The 22,859-nt window shown below is 47.7% G+C and overlaps 1 protein-coding gene across 1 annotated transcript in view; it reads left to right on the top strand.

The window, feature by feature from the left end:
• Otop1 (otopetrin 1) overlaps positions 1–9,015 on the top strand; it is a 29,790-nt gene extending 20,775 nt beyond the window's left edge. The window contains exons 4-6 of the mRNA XM_028758308.1: positions 2,676–2,806; positions 4,443–5,350; positions 7,540–9,015. Of these exons, the coding sequence (XP_028614141.1) occupies positions 2,676–2,806; positions 4,443–5,350; positions 7,540–7,710 (1,210 nt within the window). The 3' untranslated portion in view covers positions 7,711–9,015. The remainder of the gene's footprint in view (positions 1–2,675; positions 2,807–4,442; positions 5,351–7,539) is intronic.
• The last annotated feature ends 13,844 nt before the right edge of the window (positions 9,016–22,859 follow it).

Here is a 22,859-nt window from a genome sequence, read left to right as displayed (position 1 = left end):
TCTGGTGCTGTGGGGTGGGTGGTGATGATACCGAGGTGTCCTTGGCTGCGTGAGAGGCACCATGGAGGTCATGCAGTGGCTTTGGCAGTGATCTTTAACCTTGGTGTCAGGAAAGCCCACCACTTGGGTAAGGTGGTTAGTGGGTGAAATGTGCTCACCTGGTTCCCTCAAGGGCAGGGGTAGTCACTGAGATCCAGGACCTCCAGAAGCCATCACTGATAACTCTTGGGGCCAGCCAAGTTGGTAGAATGTTTTTCTAGCATTTGTGGTCCTGGCCTCAATCACTAGCACTGAATAAACTAGGCATGATGGCACTTGTCTGTAACCCCAGACTCAGAAGTCTGAGACGGGAGAGTCAGGAGGTCAAGGGTCATTCTTGGCTACACAGGGATACTGATATTGAGATCAGCCTAACCAAAGGCTTCCGTGGCCATTATCATATCTAGTCTATACCCATTTCATTGTGAAGGTGTGCTTTCCTGTCTGCTACTGTGTTAAGCAAGATGGTAAACATTTTGAATTTCTACCACCCTTAGATTTTAGATGCCAACCTCTTTAGAAAGGGTGGCAGATGAGGTAACCCCAAGCATGTGTCCTGAATGAGTCTAGAGTTGAATCCAGGGTGCTCCTCTAGGAAGGGCTGCCTTTCCCTGCTGACAGTCTCTACAGCTCCCAGTTACTGTGCTAGCACTTCTGTCTGGATCTGTGAGCTTCTGACCCTGTTAGCCTCCTGCAGGAGCTGGATGAATGCCTCCATCCTGTCAGCTCCTTTTTCAGAAGCTTCCAGAAGGTTTCCTGCAGGTGGGGAAATTCTCCTTTCAGGCTTCCATCCATTTCTTTCCCCAGACATGCAGTTGAGAGGGACTGTGGTTCTTCATATATCTTAAGAAGCACAGACAGATACCAGAAATGACTCCTGGGATGCATTCTGTCACAGGCACAAAGCATGGGGAAGGGCTCAGGCATGGGACATGACACTTGCCCTTAGTTTGAATGACTGATTTTTTTCAAAGTGGCCTTAGAAGGCTATAGTTCTCAAGGTGATGCATGGCCAAACAGTATGACCTTTGGTGACTTCATACTGCTTCTGTGGCTTCAGCGGGCTCAGGATTGGGCAGTGCTGCATAGAACAGGGAGAGGGGAGACAGAAGAGCAGCTGTGTGCACTGTAATGAAAGGAAAGCCACCTGCTAGAGGTAATGGCATTGTCTAGGCTATATAGAGTAAGTGGGCTGTGAGCTGTGGTAACAAGGCAGGCACTGGACCAGGCTGAAAGACAGACATCCATGTTGTCTAGTTTTTCTGCTTTTAGTTCTAGCTGTTGAGTAGATGTCAAGGGTGGCCATATTGCATAGAAAGTCACTGTCTGCTCTGGTTCTTGAGGCCTGGGTTCAGCTGGAGTGGACACTCAGGGTCTGGGAGGTAGGGAGGGGCTGGGCCATGGATACTCACACTTCCCCATAAGTGAATCATGCACAAATTGATCTCTAATCTGGATAGACAATCACACAGGGCTGTCCCTGGGTGGGACAGGGGGTAGCCATAGCAGCCTTGAGGCCCTCCTTCCCAGTCTACCTAGGATGCCTCCCCTAGATAGCTAGGCTGCTGTGCCTATAGACTGCCCAGAAACTACCTAGATGGATACAACTTCAACCTGCAGCCACAATGGGATGCAGGGAATTCACAGAGGGCAGGAATCACATGGAAACCACGTGTTCTTCCCTTCTCTTCTGTTCCCTAGAGTCCAGTGTCCACCTCCCATGTCCCCTTCCCCTGATGAGGTGCTGTGGTTTAGAGGCGATGACAAGCAAGACAATGGACTAAGATTCTTCTCATAATTCCAATGCGCCCACTTACTCTAGGTGTGACAGTGGGGGAGTTCCTGAGCCTAGCTGGGACTCCAGAAGCTCAGTGTGTCACCTGGACACTCTTCTGTGTTACCATTCTCTGTGTGTTGGAGCTTCATCCCATGCTGATTGGCTTATGACCACAAGATGATGGACACAGTCTCAGCCTTCATGTCCTTGCTCATGACTATTAAAGGTGACAATGTTGAAAGGAACAGCGGTCCATAAGCAGGCTTTTTACTATCTTATATCATATACCACTGTTCTTACATCATCACATAAGCAAAAGCTTTTCAGTAATTGACCAAACATTATATGTTATATGCCCCTAGAAAGAATGGCTAAGGCTAACTCCAAAAGAAGCCATGAGCCAGTGTGTGTGGATTGTTTTAGTGTCTTTGAGGACAGGTGGGAAAGCAGAGGGAATGGTTGGCCATGTCTGGGTTGGTCAGCCAACAGTGAGGCTGTTCCTGCTGTCCACAGTCCACCGACCTTCACGTCTCCATTGTTCTCTCGTTGTGTCCTCTTCAGAGAAGGAGGGGGCTCTGGGCATAACTGCTTGCCTTTATTAAAATTCCTCCCTGTATCCCTGCTCCCAAGATGCAGTGTCTTTAATGTCCCACAGATAATGAGTTGAAGACAGGTAAGTTCAAGGTGAAGGCAGAATGCCAAGATGCTAGCCTCTCAGCCACTTGGACCAATGGCTGAAGGAAGAGGATTGTGTGTTTGCATGAGTGTGCATGCACATGGGATGTCTCCATCTTTCCCTCCGGCTTTGCACTTTCCCAGGGCTACTCAAGAAAATGTGTCTGGTGTTTGTGCTCTTCAGGTTCGGAGTGATCCATTCAGTGTTCACGAACCTGCTGCTGTGGGCCAACAGCGTCCTGAACGAGTCAAAGCACCAGCTGAACGAGCACAAGGAACGGCTGATCACTCTGGGTTTCGGCAACATCACCATAGGTGAGGAAGCCTTCCCCAGTCAGCTCCAGGTCCCCCGGGGAGCCACCTGAGTGGATAGTCTCTGCCAGGGACTGTTTCTCTAGCCCCACAGGCCTCCATTCTGCCTCTCCAAGGGAGTAATTATAGGCTTCACCTAGCTTGGGCATGTGGCAGCTCAGAGTTATCATTTAGGTGTCTGTCTCTCACAGCCCATTGGCTGGAGACCTCTGTGCCTATTTTCCACTGTGGAAGATTGGCGGTTTTCTCTGTTCGCATTTTAATTAGGCCTCTTTCAGCAAATCCTTCTTCTGAGAGGTTGGTCTGAGAGCTCCAGGGTGTTCTCACTCGGCCTGTGTGCGTGTGAAAGTTTTTAGCTGAGTGCATCTGGCTCACTATTTAGGCTTGCTCATCTTTATCTTCTTTTACTCTGCTGGGAAGACAGCCTGGGGCTGGGCTTAATCCTCACATCTTCCCCTGGAGGTCTTGAGCTCGCATGACACTGTCACATCTGCCAGAGAACACCTGGAGTAAAATGGCAGAGTGGAGCACAGTGCACTGGGAAGTGGAGGACTTCAGTTTGTCTCTTGTTCTCGTCAGTGCTAGCTGTGTGGTCTTTGGGGATTATTCAACCTCTCTGGGCCTGCCTTTCCTCTTTGTAAGAAGACTTGAAAACCCCACGCTTCCAAAGATTCTCTGGCCGTAGCCTTCTGTAAGTGGGGCTGGACAGACACATGGCTATGTCAGGCTACACGCAGTGACTTCTATAGCCCTCTTTTGGGGATGGCACTCTGTCTTTGGCTTCATTGGTAATGCTGCCAGAGCAGTGACAGTTTCATAATAGAAGCAAACTTTTATTAGGCACTTCCTGGCTTTTATTAGGCACTTGTTGACTACCCGGCAGGACTCTAAGCATTTTACAAGGCTCGTTAATTCTGCTGTGGCCTTACTCTGATGTGGGCGGTATTAACTATTAATGGGTAGAGCCACTGAGCCGCTGAAAAGTGATATGTCTGAGGTTGCACAGACAGCGAGAGATCGAAAGTTCCCCCATGCTAGTGGCATTTTGGTGAGAGCTTTTTCCAATCAGAAGGGATATTTCCCACAGAGTCCTGAAAACCACAATCTACACACACACACACACACACACACACACACACACACTACATTCACAAAGAAAAATTTGCACAGGGAAGTAAGATCTAGAAGAAAACTCAAACCTCTGCCTCTTTCCATCAGAAAGAACTGCTGCTACCCTTCTGGTTCTTATACTCGGGGATCTTTCCCTTCTTATGGATCAGCCTATCACTGACCCCCCCCCAACTCTTATACAGATGACATCATAGTCTCAACCCTCTGTAGCAGCCTGCTTTTGAAGTTCAATGGTAGCTCTGGACCACGTTTATGTGGTGACCAGTACATCTCTACGATAATCTTTATAAAAGTGTCATTATATGCTAACGTATGGATAGGGCGTGGCTGATGCTATTTGGGAGTTGAGTCTTAGCTTCTTTGTCTATGAAGCCATGGCATTAAACACGATGTTAAATATGGGTCCTGTGCGCCTTGGGGCTAGGTGAGAGGTCCAGACCGACGGGCTTGTTAGTCTCCTTGTTGCCTGTGCTGATGGCTCGCTTCTGTGCTCTGCCCACTGCCCTAGTTTTGGACGACCACACACCACAGTGTAACTGCACACCGCCTGCCCTCTGCTCTGCCCTCTCTCATGGGATTTACTATCTGTACCCTTTCAACATCGAGTACCAGATCCTGGCCTCTACCATGCTCTACGTGTTGTGGAAGAACATTGGGCGCAGGGTTGACAGCTCCCGGCACCAGAAGATGCAGTGCAGATTCGACGGGGTCCTGGTGGGCTCGGTGCTGGGTCTGACAGTGCTGGCTGCCACCATCGCGGTGGTTGTGGTGTACATGATCCACATTGGACGCTCCAAGTCCAAGAGCGAGTCAGCGCTCATCATGTTCTATCTGTACGCTATCACGGTGCTGCTGCTTATGGGGGCTGCGGGGCTAGTCGGAAGCTGGATTTACAGGGTGGATGAGAAGTCTCTGGATGAGTCAAAGAACCCGGCCCGCAAGCTGGATGTCGATCTCTTGGTGGCCACTGCCTCGGGCTCCTGGCTCCTCTCCTGGGGCTCCATTCTGGCCATCGCCTGTGCTGAGACCCGCCCACCGTACACCTGGTACAACCTGCCCTACTCTGTCCTGGTGATCGTGGAGAAATACATCCAGAACATTTTCATCATCGAGTCCGTACACCTCGAGCAGGAGGGGGTCCCTGAGGATGTGCGCACTCTGCGTGTGGTCACCGTCTGCAGTGGCGAGGCTGCTGCACTGGCTGCATCCACTCTCGGGAGCCAGGAGATGGCCGGGGATGGGTCACCTGCTGTCAACGGGAATCTGTGTCTGCAGCAGAGGTGTGGGAAAGAGGACCAGGAGGCTGCCTGGGAAGGAGTAACCGGGACAACTCGATGTCTGGACTTCCTTCAGGGCGGCATGAAGAGGAAGCTGCTCAGAAACATCACGGCCTTTCTGTTCCTTTGCAATATCTCGGTAATCTTTATCAAACTGTTATTATTCTCTCTCTCTCTCTCTCTCTCTCTCTCTCTCTCTCTCTCTCTCTGTGTGTGTGTGTGTGTGTGTGTGTGTGTACAAGTGTGTGAACACCAGAAGTTGATGTTGAGATGTCTTCTTCAATCTCTTCACTACCCTATTTTTGTGAGCCAGCATCTCTCATTGAATCCTGTGCTAATCAGATGGTTAGACTAGCTGGCCCATGAGCCCCAGGGATCCTCTGTCTGTACCACATGCCTCCCAGCCAGGCTTTCTATGTGGTTCTCATGCTAGCCCAGTGGGCACTCTCTGGTTGATAAGTCTCCCTAGTCCTCAGTATTTTAAACCAACCAATATTGTCCTCATCTTTCCCCAGCAAGGCAGAGGGACTGTGATACAAATAAGAAATCCTCCCGTCCTGGCAAATGAGTGAAAATGGACCACTAGGATAGAGTGGAAAAAGGAAGGCCAGCAGGGGAATGGCCTGGCTGGGTGCAGGTGGAGACTCACAGGACTGGGGGCATCTCCCTGTGGATTGGGTGGTGGAGTGATGTGGGAGAGGCTGAGGGAAGACACAGATGATGCTAGGAGCTCGAGGAGAGCATCTGGGTGGAAGGCAATGCTGGTAAGAGGGGAAATGGGAAAGGCAAGATGAATTGAGGTGTGCTCTAAACACTTGAGTCGCCAGTGGGAAATATGTGCGGGACTTCAGAGGGGTGGAGGTTAGGTGGAAGTCAAAGGCCTCTAGCTGGTATTTAGGACCAAGGCCTAGGAGACAGCCCCAGAGGGCATATGCAGGAAGAAGAGAAGGTGGACTCATAAAAAGTCTGAGTGAACGAAGAGTCAGAAGAGAGGGCTGTTGGTCAGAAAAGGTCTGAATGGACCGTTGAAATCCTTTGAACGTCCAAGAAGCCAGAGAAAAAAGTGGGACAGGGTATACACCAGAGAGGTTCTGCGTGGAGATGGAAACGAAGGCAGGATGTATTAGTCACTTCCTGCCGTGTAAGAAGTAACCCCAAATAAAGCAACCTGGAACCACAGGTATTTATCTTGTCGCTTCTCCAGGTAGTGAGTCGAGGAGCTCAGGCTGCTCACTATCGATCCTAGCCTGATTGTAGGTGTAGGTGTTGGCTCCAAGACTTCCCTTTGGGGATTTGGCTTCAGCCCCCTTGTGGGTTGCTGGGTTGGAAAATAGGAATTCCTATTGGCTGCTGGCCTGAAACCTCCCCCTGCCCTTTGTGACGCCAGCTGTGCATAGGGCAGCTAAGCTAGAGGCTGCCTCCTTTAGCCCAGGAGGCAGCGAGACAGAACCGTGCACTCAGTAAGAGAAAGGACCCGGGACCATAGAGGGGGCCCAGGTATCAGTAGGAAGGAAGAGGGGAAGAAGCTGAGGAGGAGATGAGGACAGTGTGTAGGTTCTTTGAGTGGCAAGAGCATCGTTTTTTCATTTTAAGTTTTGTTAACTTCCTTAAGCTAGTCACTCTCATCAGCGCCCCCTAGGGAGAGTTCAGTGCCTTGGCTGTTGGAATGGAGAGAAATGGATGGGTTTATTTGGGTCTGAGTGCAAAATGACGATGGAGAGAGTTCAGTGAAGGCTCATGGATTTGTTGGGTCCCATGGAGACGAGGAACGCTGTAAATCTCTCCAGCCATTGTGACTCACACTGGGTCAGCATTCATGGTGCCTAGAATTTGAGTGGCAACCCAGGTGTTTTGAAAGCTTCTGACCACAGAGTCAGCCTTTCCACACTGAGACAAGAGTTTCAGAGAGGAAAGGGTGGTTTGGCCTTACAGTTTTGAAGGTTTCAGTCCATGTTTGGCTGGTTCTGTTGCTTACAGGTCTGTGACAGAATATCATGGTGGAGGTACAGAGGAGAGCAGCTCACTTCCCAGCAGCAAAGTAACAGAGATACAAGTTTGGGGATGTGATATATCAGTCAGAGTGATCCCCAGGGGCCTACATACTTCTTCTGTTTCTCACCTTGTAATAGTCCATTCAGCTGTGATTTTATCCTGGGTTAGCCCACTGATGAAGTTAGTTCCCTCATGATCTAGTTAACTTACCGTAGCCTGTCAGCCAGGGACCAGGCCTTGAACACACCCACCTTGGAGACATTGCCAGTGAAGCCATAGCACAAGGTTGAATGATTTGTGATGAAGCACAGACGAAGGCTGCCTCTTCTCTTTCAGCTTTGGATCCCCCCTGCCTTTGGCTGCCGTCCCGAGTATGACAACGGATTGGAGGAAATTGTCTTTGGCTTTGAACCCTGGATAATTGTGGTCAACCTGGCCATGCCCTTTTCCATTTTCTATCGGATGCACGCAGCTGCTGCCCTCTTTGAGGTCTATTGTAAGATCTAGCTTGAGTCCTCATGAAAGGAGAAGGACTGGGGAACAAGGGGGTTCTGCAGCCACCTGCAAAGGGCAGGGCTGAGCAAACACTGTCGGACAAAGGCGGGAAGGATGTCTTTTGTCTTGACTGTGTCTGGAGTTGCCCTTGCCCTGAGTGAGAGCGAGCAGTTAGATCAACTGCACAAGGTAGCTGGAGCCTGTCCTTAGCCAGTTCCAGTCAAATCCAAAATGGTTTGAGCTCTTTGGCTGAGACCCTGTGTTTTTAGAAGAAAATGATCCAAGTTTGGGGGAAAATGATGGAGTTTTTCATAACAAGCATTTCCTGTCTGTAATTTATACAACTGTGCAACTTTTTCCTGGCCACCTGTATATCGATCCATCTACATTTTTTTTTTCCTGCTCCGGGTTACTGGGTTTGGAAACAAATGCATTTTAGTTTGTAGTTTAATATTTGAGCTAGTTTAATTTGGGGGCAAAATTACATTTGATCAACTGCATGAGGGGTTGTTTCTAGATTAATACAAGCACATGGCCTTCCCTATATTTTTGGTTAATTTTTATTTGTGATCATTTTGAAGTACTAAAAAAATTAAACATTGATGTTTTCTTTCTTTTTTTTTGCTACATCTATATCCAGTTTATGACATAGAAAATCTGAATATTTTTGGAACATGAGACAGGAAAAATGACCCATGTTATATTGTTAGCAATTACGTTGAAACATCTTGCTGTATCTTTCAGTTGTGATGATGTGGAGACTTTTTTTTTAATTGTTGTACTTGCTAGTGATAACCTGACATTTCTAATTTTACTTCACGCTTTCCTATTTGACAGTATGATGACACTTTTCTCTACACTGTCATAAATTCCTGGCAAATATCATTTTACTGCTGTCAGAATATCAAGTGAATGTACCACAATTAACATCCTTTGCTTTTTTTGATTTTAGAATGCTCACAGTTTTGCTTTCCTAAGTGGCCCTGCAAAAGCCAACCGTGTTTATAAAACATTTCTCTTATTTAAAATTGCGTTTTAAAAGAGATGGTTGGCCCTATGTATTCATTGATCCCAAATCTGCATTCAGCCAACTTTGCATAGAAAATACTTTTTAAGAATTGGGTCTTGGGGCTAGAGAGATGGCTTGCTGCCCTCAAAAAAGAACTAGAGTTTGGTTCTTAGTATGGCATCAGTTGGCTTACAACTGTCTGTAATTCTAGCTCCAGAAGAACTGATAGCCTTCTCTGGCTTCCAGGGACACCTACATTCACATGCAAGAGTGTGCTACCCCCGTGGATAAAAATAAAATAAAGCTTTAGAAAGGGATTTGCCTCTTATGAATTTTTTCTTGTTATTCCTTCATAAACAATATAATCTAGCAGCCATTTATGTGGAATTTGCATTGTGTTGAGGTGTGTGTGTGTGTGTGTGTGTGTGTGTGTGAGAGAGAGAGAGAGAGAGAGAGAGAGAGAGAGAGAGAGAAAGAGAATTTGTGAACCTGTTGTACCTGTGTGTGTTTTGAGACAGTCTTGTATCTTTCCTAGACTTTTCTCAAACTTGCTATCTATCCAAGGACAACCTTTGACTCCCGATCCTCTTGTCCCTGCCTCCATAGTGGCAGGGGTACAGACTTGTACTTCCATGCCTGGTTTTATGCAGTTGTGGTGAACTGAACCCTGGGCCTATGCACCACCTGAGTGATCCATACTCCAGGCCCTTATTAGATATTCTAAATGACCTAGGGAAGACCTGAAGCCCACAGAAGGAGATGCACATTCTATATGCACATCTACTACCCTGTTGCTAAGGGACTTGAGCATCCATGGGTTCTGGTATCCATATGGGTCCCTGGGACCACTTCCATCCATGGGTTCTGATATCCACATGGGTCCCTGCGACCACTTCCATCCATGGGTTGTGATATCCACATGGGTTCCTGGGACCACTTCCCTATGGATACTATCGGATATTCATGTATGTGACATCAGGAAACCACACTCAAAGCTTATAAACATTTTAAAGTCTCCTAAGGAATACTGACACCAGAGTAAGTCTTTGTAGGTGATTTTTCATAACTATTTCGAAACTGTAATAAGTTGAGCATACTGTAACTACTTGTGTAACTACAGCTATATCCAAGTGGGTTGTTTTTTGGCAGGCAATGGAAATTTTTTTCGTGTGTGTGTGTGTGCGCAAAATATTTTATATCTGTTTTAGGGGAAGAAAGCCTTAAGAATAGGCATAAATTCTAAAAACAAAAGACGTTTAGATTACTTTCCTTGTAGAGCACTGCTTCTCAGACTGAGGTCTTGGCCCGCAGAGAACACGTGGTGATGTCTACAGGCATGTTTAGCTGCTCACACTGTGGGAGCTGCTGTCACCTGTGGTAGTGACCAGGGACACTCCTGAGCGTCCTACAATACAGAGGACAGCCCAACTCTAAACAACCTTTTGGTCTCAAACAGGAGTAGTCCTGAGATTGAGATACAATGATCCAGGCACAATGGCCATTAATTTGAAGTTCCTAGGCAGCTACCAGTAAACACACACAGACATCATAAACACACACACGCACACACACACACACACACACACACACACATGCATACACACACACAATCAGGCACACACCCCACAAAGCAAGGTCATTCTTACATGCGCTGAACTTGGATGTAACTTTAACTCTACATGCCTCTCGGCAGTTTCCTAATCTCCAGGTTCCCGGTTCTTACCCTTTAGCCTGCATTGGAATCACCTTGGGACTTCACAGTGACCCCTGCCCTCCTGGCTGCAAGTCCACATGCCGTGTGTCGGGAGTGGCTGGGCCTACCATTTCATCAGGACCTCAGCAACCCCTCCCCTGCAGAAGCATCTTTTAGGATTGTAGTAATTCAGCACTGCTGAGGCTCCATTATGGCTGTCTTCTCATGGTATTGGAATAGTTATGAGTGACTTTGGAGACCATTTCTAGGAGATATTTATACCATTCTATTTGGTCATTTGTGACTTAGGACATTCTGGAACATTCAGGAACTTTCTTTTGTTGTTGCTATCTGAAGCTGCACCATGGAGAGCACCTTTATTTCTGAGGTTTTGGACTCTCTGAAGAGTCCTGTTTTATCGTGGCAGGAGATTGCATTTCTGAGTTTTGGTTGTCGTGAACTTCACTCCTCTTCAGCATCCCGGAGGCCTCAGCTTCTGGGTTTAGGCTTCTGCCAAGAAGCGGGAGGGAGCCATAACTTTGGACCTGACTGACTGGGTTGTAACTGAGCGAGCCTGTTAGAGCGTGGCCTTGTCAGCACAGCTTCACTGGGTTCAGAGTCTTTCAGGGGGCAGCCCTTACAGGCAGACCCTCCTTGCCCAAACTGCAGGATCGACAGTGGTTCTCACCAAACTTTGTCTTACCTTTGGCTAAGGCTAAGGAAAGAGCTATTTTCTTCATGCTGAGACAGTTTTCAGGGGAAAAACTAAGGTGAACAATATCGAAGCTTTAGGCTCCTGGTGCTATCACGAAGGACACACAAATTAAGGCAGAGCTGAATGAATTTCCCACACATATGATTGGCAAGACACTTTTGTCTGTTTTCATGTACGTATGGCACAACGGCCAAGTCTGGGTATTTATTGAGAAAAGACGTTTATTTCACACTTTTGGAGGTTTAAAGTCCAATTGACATGGGTGGGCTCTGCTTCCATCTGGTGAAGGCCCTGGAGCATGGTATTGTAGCTGGACCAAGTGAAAGAGAGAGGAGTCAGGACAAGACAGGGAGTCTGAGAAAAGGGAAAGTCAAGGATTCTCTCTGATGGAGATTAACTCTTTGTCTTGTAAGAACCACTTTGATCCCACTGAGGCTACACCCTCAGTGATGCAACCACCTCCCACTCGTCTCTACTTCAGAAGGTCCTACATCTCTCATCATCACCACAAGGAGAACAGAGTCTCCAACACACACATCCTTGAGGAATACCATATGTATGTCCAAGTCAAAGCAGTGTGAAATAAAGTGGACCCATATTGGGTGTGGATGAGAGATGAACTGGTAGAAGCCAATCTGTTAGAGTGACTCACAATACTGGGTAAGGATGGAGGTGCACATTTCCTAAGACTGAGCATGTCCAGACCTCTAGGGGCTGTGGGGAAAATTAGAGGGCCGCAGCGGTGGGGAGTCCGGGGAGGCTTCCACGCTGAGGCTGGTCCCACATGCGGGAGGAGGTCTATGGTTCCAGCGGCCTGGAGGCTTTGGCGGAGGCAGGCCCCAATGACACGAGGAAGTCCTTGGTTCCAAAAGGTTTATTGTCATGGCGGATGGTTGATGGATCTGGGCATACCCCCGTAAAACTCAAGGCAGTCCCGAGTTATATAGGGAGGGAGAAAGGGGGAGGATTGGGGGAGGATCTGGGGGAGGAATGTTTAATTTGCTCCGCCCTCTGGCCTTCATTAGTATGTAAATCCCTAGGGCCTGAGGCCTCTAGTCACGCCCTCTACCTGTGCACTTTGGCAGGGGCTGTAATTGCTGGCCTACATGACTGAGTTTTAAGGAGACTAGACTGTTTTTCAAGACCCTGGGTTCTTGGGGCACGACGAACTCCTGCCAGTTCTCACGCAGAGTCTCGGCGTTCTAGGCAACTGCCCAGCCATGACCCAGAATACCCTTATGCAGTCCCACAAGGGACTCCTAAGACAGGCTCAGGGTTGCCAGGTGTAAGTGGAGAGCATCTGGGATGTTTGTCAGGAGCGTGGATACAGTATGGACTGCTTCCACAGCGGAGTACCCACAGAAATGAAAGGGGATGACCCAGAACTCTGTCTTTCAATGTGGACCATTCTCAATGTTCAAGGAAAAGTTGCTTAGAACAGAAGTATAGACAGCATCAAACCATCAATAAGTTGCTTAGAAACAGACAGGAGAGCCCTGAATGCTTTGGGAGACACCGTGCAGGTGGAAGTTACACATTGGGACAGAACACCAAGTTCAGTGCAGTGGGCAGAGATGGTGCTGGATGGAGATCAGGTGTCATGTACATGCGTGCCTCAAATATTTTCACTCTTAAGGAGATCAGACAGAGGCATCCACTGCGTTTCCCTTGGTACTTTTTTCTTTATATGCATGAGATGTTTTATATTAAAAAATCTAAAAGAAAGGAGAGTAAGGAAGAAGTTGGACAAAGCTACCACAGGAGGTTTTCAACACTCATCCATGGTGGCTGAGGGGTGGGTGTACTCTGATCTCCGAGGTAGTATATCCTCAAAGTGGAGTAAGCTCTCTGAGAGTAGCCGTTATGATCACGTGACTCGGTCCCCAGAGTGTCACGTGCTCATCAGCAGACCTGACATTGGCTAAATTCACACAACACCTCACTTTTCTCCTAGTTAAAAAAAAAAAAAAGAAACAAACAGAAAACCACGAACAACAACTAAAGATTTGGCATAAAACATGTTTGGCTCTGTGCTGTGGAAGGTAGCCTTGCTGTGGGGCAGCGTGACCAGGAGGGGGCGCGTTGGTGACTACTATGTCTCCACCGCTCTCTGAAAGCAAACCTGAGACCAGAAGCAGGTGGATGTCCCTTGCACTGAGGAGACATCATCTTCTACATCTTCTATCCAAACAGAGCCCTTGTTTCTGACGCTTCACCACTGCCCCTTCCCTTGTCATATTCCTTCTGTTCCTTTGCTGGCCTAGGTTTGCAGCTCGTGGGTCCAGTCTGGCATTCACCTTCTAAGCGCTAGAGGGCGCTCACAGCCCGTTTGGAAGAAAGTGGCTCGCAGACTGCAAGTGTGCGGTCTGGGACTGGGCCTTACGCCAGGGGAAGCTCAAAGAGTGTGGTCGGCTCTCCTGCTAGCTAGATCGGGAGGTGACTTGTTGCTCGTGACTACAAAGTTCACTAAGCCTATCTTTGCTGGAGGAGGATACAGAATGAGAGATGCATGCGTGACAAGGGTTCCAAGAGAGGACAGGAGATATGGGTGATAAGTTATGCCTGCAAAGTAAGAACGGTTTTACACACACACACACACACACACACACACACACACGCACGCACGCACGCACGCACACAGAGCAGAGATATTTCTAGAGTCTGGCCTTTGTAGAAAGAACATATCATGGTCTGAACGATAAGGAAAGGTTCTCTGTTGGACACTGCCCAGGGAGGATTTTCATCCCTAAATAGAAAACAGGTGAGGAGGGGAGTCACTATTCTTCATGCCCCAAAGTGATTTAGGGAGGGAGTCACTGGGGCAGTTAGTGTATGATTACGAAGTAGCTATCACTTGTATGCAAGACCAACCTGTGAAAAGACAGGAGACTGGGGCCTCAAGGACGTGGTCCTGGACCCACTTTCTACTCAAGTTCTTTTTAGGGGACCTGATTAAGCAATGTCAATATTTAAGCCAGAGATGGCTAACTCTATTTTCATGCAGAGTCAGATAGAAAACTTCTTAGGTTTTGTGGGCTATTTCTGCCTTCTTCTAGTGAGAATGGGAACTTGGGGGACTTAGTGAACGGATGAAGTTACGGCCATGAGAACTTATAAAGGAAGAACTGAGATGGAGTTGGCCCCAAGTCAGAGTTTGGTGACCCCTGATGTCAACCAGGATTCTTTGTTACCTGTAGCTGTAGTGGGGTGTACCTAGCCACACCCCACTACATCAGCATCAGAAGAGCCCTTGCGTTCCAACCCAGAGGGGCCTGCCTGAAAATGAGGACACCTGTAGAAGCTGGTGAGGGCATCGTGAGTCTCACCCATTGGCTGTCATTTCCCAAGAGTTTATCGAGCTTCTTCTAGAATCTTCTCAGATGTCCCTGAATCAGCCCAACAGCAGTGGGGTAGCATTGCCAGGCACTTCTTCAGTTCCATATTGAGCAGTCTTTGATCTGACATAGCTGGTATAGGAAGGCTCTCTTGGTGTATTTATCAGCCTAAACTACACAGAGCACCAGGGTGGCAGAGGGCAGCTGTGTCTACAGGGCCACATGGTGCAAACAAGGCTGGAGAGGGACAGCAGAAAGTTCATCTTCTATAAAAGGTAAAGGGGAGCCTCCCAGGGTGTGCCCAGGAGAAAGGATGTCCTTTGGGCCAGTAGCTATGGATGAGTCACAGGAATGCATGAGGTTTTTGACGCTAGTATGAATCTGACCACTGTGCAGTGTCCTTGATGGAAGAGGAGATGCCAGTAGGGGTCAGAGGTGGCATCTCCTGGAGAGGGCTCAGGTGGTGTGTACGGAGCCGGATGGCTCCTCAAAGAAGTGCCTGATGTGGTGTGGGAAAAGGCTTGAGTTTAGAGCTGCCCGTGGCCTTCACTTCCTGCACTCAGGCTCTTCTGGTGTACACAGTGGCAGTAGAGGTCTCCACAGAGGATCATCAAGTGACTTAAGGTGGCACTCAGGCTGCCATACATGTAGTCTGCCACAAGGAGCCCTTACCGTAGTTCCAAGTATCATTCCGAGTGAGCCTCAGGGGTGTCTGAGCAGCACTAGCTGTTTCTCTGCAGATGGGCAGTGCTGATCTCAGACAGCCTGCTCCCCTGGTTCTCCGCACAGTCCAGAGAGCCTGAGAGCAGACCACGCGGCTAATCTATTATTGAGAACCCATAAATAGGAAATGCACCCAACAGACGGGGCTAAGTTAAAGAGGCTGAGTAGGTGCTATGTCACCTAAGTGGAGTCAGAGGAGATGGTGTGACCCCTAGAGCAAAGATGGGGGTTAAGGTGTCACAGGTGAGGGAGGCCAGCTGCTGCTGCAGGCTGGGAGGGGCAGCAGGGACTCTTCATGTAGTTTTCTGCTCCATCTTTGCCAGCAAGACTCTTTCTGATGGTCCTCACCTTCAGGACGCTGACATGACACCGGTTGCTTTCTGTCTCTGAGAATGTTATGGCAGCTGCAGGGACCCAGCCTGTGCTTCAGACACAAATAGAAATGGCAGAGAGGTGAATTCAGGGACTGTGATATGAGTTTGTGCTCAAAGCAGGGTGATCTGAAGCACGAATCAAACCATTTGTGACTCAAGTTCTCTGCAGAGTGGGGTGAGAACCCAAAGACATGCATTCTCCAGGCTGGCCCCGCCCTCTGGCCTTTCTTTGGACTGTGTATGTGGGCTCTTCCAATATTCTGTCTGTTTGAAGTTCTTTGGTGGTCCAAAGGGCCTCCTGATTCCCCACTTTGTTCTCCTGGGTGGTCCAGTCCAGGAGCAAGGGCTCACTTAGTGTCGGGACATTGCCAAGCCCTAGATTTGCATCTCAGCTCCAGGCTGGCCCATGCTCCTACTCTCAGGTCTCCCTCCACGTGGTGAAGCCCAGGAGCTGTGGCTGCTGTCTGCTGCTTCTGCCTCCCACACTTCCTTCTGTTATGGCCTCCCTGCTAATCTCCCATGCACAGTGCCTCAGGTTGCCCTGGCTCACACCCTCGCCAGTGCAGCAATTCTTTGACTCCTTGTCCTTTTAAGAACTGGTGTTCTCCTGATGTTGATGTGTGCAACTGTTATGTGCTTGCCCAGTGTTTTTATAACCTTTGCCTATAAGTCTGTTCAAGTCCTTTGGCCTTCTAAAATTGATGAGTTCCCCTCACCCTGCCCCAATTAGTCATAGTAAATTGCTTTTAATCTTGGCTGTTAACTCTTATCAGATATGATTTGCAAATATTCCCCAACCTCTAGTTCTTTCTTGTGACTTACTCTGTTGGTGTTTCTGTGCTTTCTCTCTTTGTTTTTGTAGCATGGTTGTGATGTATAAGAAGTCATAGCTGGCCAGGTGTGGTGGCACATACTTTTGGTTCTGGCACTCTGGAGTCAGAGACAGGTACATCTCTGTGTGTTCAAAACCAGCCTGTTCTACACAGTGAATTTCTGGCCAGATAGCCTTCCCTTCTGTTTTTTTTTCTAGAAGTCTGAGTTGATTTTTCATTTCATTTTTCTGCATGTGGGAATTCTGTTTCTCCATCATCATCCGCCCACGAGACCATCCTTTTCCTGGGTATCTTCTTGTATCCTTGCTAAAAGGAGTTTCTTTCTGGGAATTCTGTTCTGGTCCACTGGCCTACGCTTCTGTTTCTCGACCAATAGTCCGCTGTGTCCATGCTTATGGCTCTGTGATGTAGTTGTATTTGATGGACTTGTTTGGACTGGTGATGGGATGCAGGCCTGTACTTAATGAGCACACGCCCTCCACTGAGTCACACTGCAATCCCTGTATAAGTGACCTTAGGTCAGGAGAGTGAGTGTTCTGCACTCCCCACTGATAATGCCATCTGTGAGTACGCTGCTGATGCATTCAGGGGATTCAGTTATAGCCCAGTGGTGGGGGTACTGCCATGGTTGGATGAGAATGGACCCCATAGACACATATATTTGGTCCCCAGTTAGTGGAACTGTTTGGAAAGGATTAGGAGGTAAATCCTTGTTTCAGTAGATGTGGCCTTGTTGGAGGAGATGTGTCACTGGGAGAGGGCTTTGAGATTTCAAAAGCCCACAGCAGGCCCAGTGTTATGCTCTGCCTGCTGCCCGAAGATCAGGATGTGAAGCTCTTAGCTACTAATTTCATCTTAGCTCCACTGTCATGCCTGCTACCTTCCCACTATGGTGACCATGGACTAACCCTCTGCAACGGGAAACAAACCCTCAACTAAAGGTTTTATAAGAATTGCTTTGATCATGGTGTCTCTTCAGAGCAATAGGACACTAGCTAAGACAGATACGGTCACCGATTTTTTTTTCCTTCCTGAGAATTGCCTTGGTGATTTGAAGCCTTTTTGGTTTTCGTATTGGTTTTACATTCCCTTTTCCTATTTCATGAGAAATGCCATTGGGATTTTGATGGGTATTGATATGAATTTGTGGGTTATTTTGAGTAATACAGGCATTTTTGATAAATGCTAATTCTTCTACCCATGATAATAGAGTACCTCTCAAGTAATTGTGTGTCCTAGCTTCATTTCAGTTCAGTGATGAAACACCTTGACGAAAGAAACTATGAGAGGGGAAGGATTTATTTGGCTTCCAATTCTGTTTCAGAAAACTCAAAGCAGGGACTTGAAACTACTTTGCCAGTGACATCCAAGAGAAAATGATTTACTTACTACATTCAGATTCTTCTCTATACTTGTATAGCCCAGGATCTCTGCCTAGGGAATGGCACCACTTACAGTGGTTGGGTCTTTTTACCTCAATTAATGTAATCAAGACAATCCCTACAGATACGCTAAAATCAATCTCATCTAGGCAATCCTTCACTGAGACTCTCCCTCAGGGGTTCTAGGTTGTGTGCCAGTTAATGCTATACATCACATTGTGCGCTCTTCAATTTCATCAACAGTTCACATTTTGGACATGGGGTTCCCTCAGTTTCTTCATTAAATTCATTCCTTTATGTGCCATGGCAAGGATTTCTTTTTTGGGTAGTTATTTATTCAGATAGGAAGACCACACTGGATTTTTGCACATTGATTTCACAGCCTAAGTCTTTACTTGGTTCATTTGCTAGAGCTCACAGAGTTTTTGTTGTTGTTTTTGTTTATTTGTTTTTTTGTTTACTGTTGTTGTTGAAGTCTTTGGGGTCTTCCCCAATAAGAGCATGTTATTTACAAATAGAAATAGTTTTACTTCTTCCTTTCCAATTCTTTTTCATGCCTAATTGCTGTTGGTGTTAATTCAAGCTTTAGTTTGAACAGAAGTGGAAGTGTTGAATGGTGATGGTGGACCTGGGCATCCTTGCCTTACACAGATCATAGAGGTAAGTGTCAGCTCTTTCACATTGATAACGCCATCTGTGGGTATGGTGCCGATGCATTCAGGAAAATTACAGCACAGTGGTGGGCTTGTGTGCTACCAGAGTGCAAAGATGGTGGCTGCCTAGAGGAAGGACTGGGCATAGGTACAGGGCTTAAGGACAAGTGGAAGTTCCCCTCACTCAGGAAAGAAAGGGTAGGACATTTCAGTTAGGTACAAGAGCAAGGGTAGAGTCCAGGACTCAAAAGAAGTATGCTGAAAAAGGAGGGGCCACTGAGGTGACTGGGGAAGCTTGTGTAGCCAGAGTCACGGCTGGGAAAATAGAGGTGTCTGATGGTTAAGATGTTTGGGGTTAATGAGTAAATTTTATTAATTAAGCTAATGATGACTAACAGAGTCCCAAGGAATGGTGGGAGTGTGAAGAAAGTCACATGGTTTTGAGAAATGTCATAATGGGAGAGGACCGAGTGGAGGGGAGGTGCTTTTCCACAGAATATGCTGGGCAATGGTGGCTACAAATGAATGCATCTAGGACCCAAAAGGGACAATGACAGAGGAGATGGATGCAAGGATTTGGCTGTCAGCCACTGTGAAGTAGTGAATCAACTTTGGATTCTATGTGTTATGGACTGTGTATGGATAAACACTGGCCCACAATTCCATCCACAGCTCTAAGTGAATGTGGGGTCAGGATGGGCTTGCTGCAAGCCCCTGCATCAAGAAAAGGGCAAACACCAGGAAGTTACTATCCCAGAAGGGAAAGACATACAGAGCAAACAGAACATGACCCCTCATTGAGGTAAAGCTTCTCCTGCTGGCTGCAAATCATTAGCAGGAGATGCAGCTTGTGATATTACAACTGTCAAAATCCAGGGTCAGTGTGTTACATAGCGTTATTGTAGCACAACTTGACTGAAGTAGACACTTGCTGTTTCCTAAGGATAGCGTCTTGTTTGCCACCTGTGCATGGCATAGTAATGGATTGTTCCCATCTAAAGATGAGACACCAGAGGCTCTGAGAGGTCAGTAGCTTGTTCACAGTTTCAAGTCAGGTAATTTAAAAGAAGGGGTTGTCCCTCAGATGGTTTCCTAAGCCCAGGCTCCTTTCCACACCATGTTGCCTTGTGAATGCACCAAACTTCTTTTGTTGGGTCTGGGGAGGAAGCCGGGAAAATTCACTTCAGATGCTTAAAAATGAAAGCTTTATCTTTTGAGCACACAGGGACATGGCCAGTTTGGGATCAGAACCAAGTCCCCAAAGGGAGATTGCACAACATTTTTATAGGACGAGAACACAAAGCAAGGGGGGGGGATAGGGTGGGCTGTTGCATTGACAGTGTGAAAAGCTGTATGTTGTAAAACCTTATGAAATTTCCAGGACTCCCTTTGTCTCTGAACTAGGGTGAGCTAGGGTGAGCCAGATGTGCCCTGCTTTTGTCAGAAGATAAAGGAGCCAGGCTGGAGGCAATGCAGAAGGACTCTCCTCGTCAGAACAGATTCTGGTGTTTCAAGCTGGGTGAGTTGAGAGGCTGGGGACTGAGTCCTCAGGGGTGAACCCTACTCTCTTTGTCCTGTCAATGTTGCACCAAGACCTTTTTATCAGTGAAATAAATATACTTAAGACGCTTCTTCATCAAAAGAAGGATCAATGGATTCACAGGTGAGCACTGAGTGGGAAGACCACCTTGTGCTTGGACGCTTAGCGAGCATCCTTAGTGTGCAGTTCTGCAGGAGCCAGCTCAGGAGAGACTCATTCCCCACACTAGCCTCTGAGGACAAGGTTCTGGGTGGATAAATGGAAGGGCTTATAGCCACTTAGCTGTTTGGAACCAGCTCTGATAGCCCTAATGAGGCTGACTCCTAAGACTGAAAGAGGCCTCTGGTTTTCAGCTTTTTTTCCCCCATAAACTCTGGTGAGAAAGAGTTAGGTGAGAAACAGAGGCAGCCATGCATGCACACCCCATCCCCATTTGAAGTCAAGGTCTCAAGACACGCACCGTGGCCTCAAACTCATGACAATGGCAAGAATGACATTGAACATCTGAGATAGAAAATGACCGAGACAACTTAGAGAGAAACGTGCTTGTTTGAGGTTAGGGTGTCAGAGTGATGAGACGATCCCGGCAGAAAGTAGCAGACATGGTGGCAAGAGCTGGATGTTCCAAACACGAAGCAGAGAGAGTGAACCGGAAATAGCACCAGTCTTTGAACTCTCAACTCCTGCCTCCAATGACATACTTCTTCCAGGAAAGCCATTATCCCTTTAATCCGCCCCGCCAGCACCGCCAGCGACTGGGGACCGGTTCTAATACATGAGTTTACAGGGGACATTCTTATTCAACCTCTACAGCTTCTGATTCTCCTGCCTTCACTCCTGCCTGCTGCTGGGATTACAGGCATGCATCACCTTATCCGCTTGAGTGGTGCTGGGATGGAGCTGGCACTTCATACATGCTAGGCAAGTGCCACGAGAACCGAGCCACCTCTCCAGTCAAACCACGGATCAACCAAAGCAGGCACAAACCACTGCATCTGGAAGATGCCTGGAGAAATGCACACCATGCCTCCCAGGCTGTATGCTTTGACCCTGTGAACAAAGTCTCCACCACAGAGGGGAAGCTGAGATGTTTTCTGGATACCTGAGTACACCTTGAGAGTTTTTAGAAATCAACACTCAAGTCTCTGAGCCTTTGCGTATACTGTTCCGTCTGCTAGGCATGTCCAACTGCCAAAATGCTAGTGAATTCCACCTGCCCTCCAGCTGTGCTGTCCCTTTTTGTCAACTCTGCCCACCCTGCCAGCCTAGCAAGCTCTCAGTCAACTTCTTATTCTCACGCCCCGAGCACTCTTTGTTCCTCGCATGGGTGAGCTTTTGGGTGGCAGGGGATATCTGAACCTCTAAAGATGCCTTTTAGCCTAAAGTGATTTATTGGCTTTTATAACTGCAAAGACCAGGGGTATGACTGACTTGTAAGATATTCTCTTTCCTTTCTCTCTCCTCTTCCTCTCCTCTATTTCTCTGCCTTTCTCTCTGTATCTATCTCTGTCTCTGCTTTTCTGTCTCACTTTGTCTCTTTGACTTTGTCTCTCTCTGCTTCCCTGTCTCTCTATCTCTCTCTGCCTCTCTCTGCCTCTCTCTGTCTATGTCTCTTTCTCTTCCACCCCACTCCAATACCTGGTGTGCTCCTGTCTCTGCTTTGTTCTGTTCTCTGTCTGAGCCTTATTCTCTTCTACTGCAAACAAGGGAAAAGATTGTCTGTAGAGCCATGCCTCACCCATGTCTTCAGCCTAGCTTCTTAGCTGAAGGACATTCAGCTCTTCTCTGCATTGTGTGCATGCCGGGCCAGACAAGCAGTCCTTATGACACTGTTTGTGAGGCCATTTCTATATCTCCCCATCACCGGAGGCTGGAAAATTTGGCCTGGCAAGTGGTGCTTCCAAGATCATGACAATCAGCCTCGAGTCAAGGTGACCATGGCTAGGACAGGCTGGAATGTGTGAGCCAGTCCATCCTCAGCTGGCTGTGTTCTTGAGAATTCGGTTGTCCTGGAGTCCAGAGGATCTTCATGCAGCCTTTCCTCGAGGCTCACACTTCTCCTGATGGTGGGTAGGACGCCTCTGGAGAGAGAGAACTGAGTCAAGGTCAGACCTAAGTCTGGCTGCATACCTTCTCGAGGCCTTGCCACGTGCTCTTGGCTAGAGCCCAGCACACAGCCTCCACCTAGCAGCGAGGGAGTCCGGTGTTAAGGAGACCCATGGTGTCTGTCAAAGGACAGCTGGAGCTGACTCTCATGGGAAGGGTGATGGGGACTGCCATGAATGTTGCAGAGATGCCCATGTGCATCCAAAATAACGATGATGGTGTTAAAGGGGAGGGTTGGAGACTTAAACAGCAGTCATCTGGTACTTAGAGCACGGTTCAGTGTCTTCACCATGGCAACGGGGCTCATCCCCTTCCCAGCCTCACACCTTTGCTTTCTCTTGGAAACTGCGGTAAGAGCCCTGATGACCTTTGTGCTTTTTCTCAGACAAGCTCATTCTGCCTCTGGGCCTTTGCATCAGCCTGTCTTCTCTTTGAGAGTGATTTGCTTCACTAACTCTCTCTCATCTTTCTGATTGGCGAGAAGCTTTTGTGACCGCTCGTTTTTGAAGCAGCTTGCCCCTTCAGTCTACACCCTCTCTGATTTGCTGTCTGGATAACTCTTAGCACAAACCAAAACTGCCTTATTTTGAAATTAAATTGTTACAACTATATTTTTTTGGTGCTGGGGATTGAAGTCAGGGCCTCATGCATGCTAAGGTCATGCTCTATCATGCATGCTAAGATCATGCTCTATCATGCATGCTAAGATCATGCTCTATCATGCACGATAAGATCATGCTCTATCATGCACGCTAAGATCATGCTCTATCATGCATGCTAAGATCATGCTCTATCATG

This window comes from Grammomys surdaster, unplaced genomic scaffold (assembly GCF_004785775.1).
Source record: "Grammomys surdaster isolate TR1022 unplaced genomic scaffold, NIH_TR_1.0 126187, whole genome shotgun sequence".
In the NCBI taxonomy this organism is placed as follows: Eukaryota; Metazoa; Chordata; class Mammalia; order Rodentia; family Muridae; genus Grammomys; species Grammomys surdaster.
This window is presented reverse-complemented; position numbering and strand designations above follow the sequence as displayed.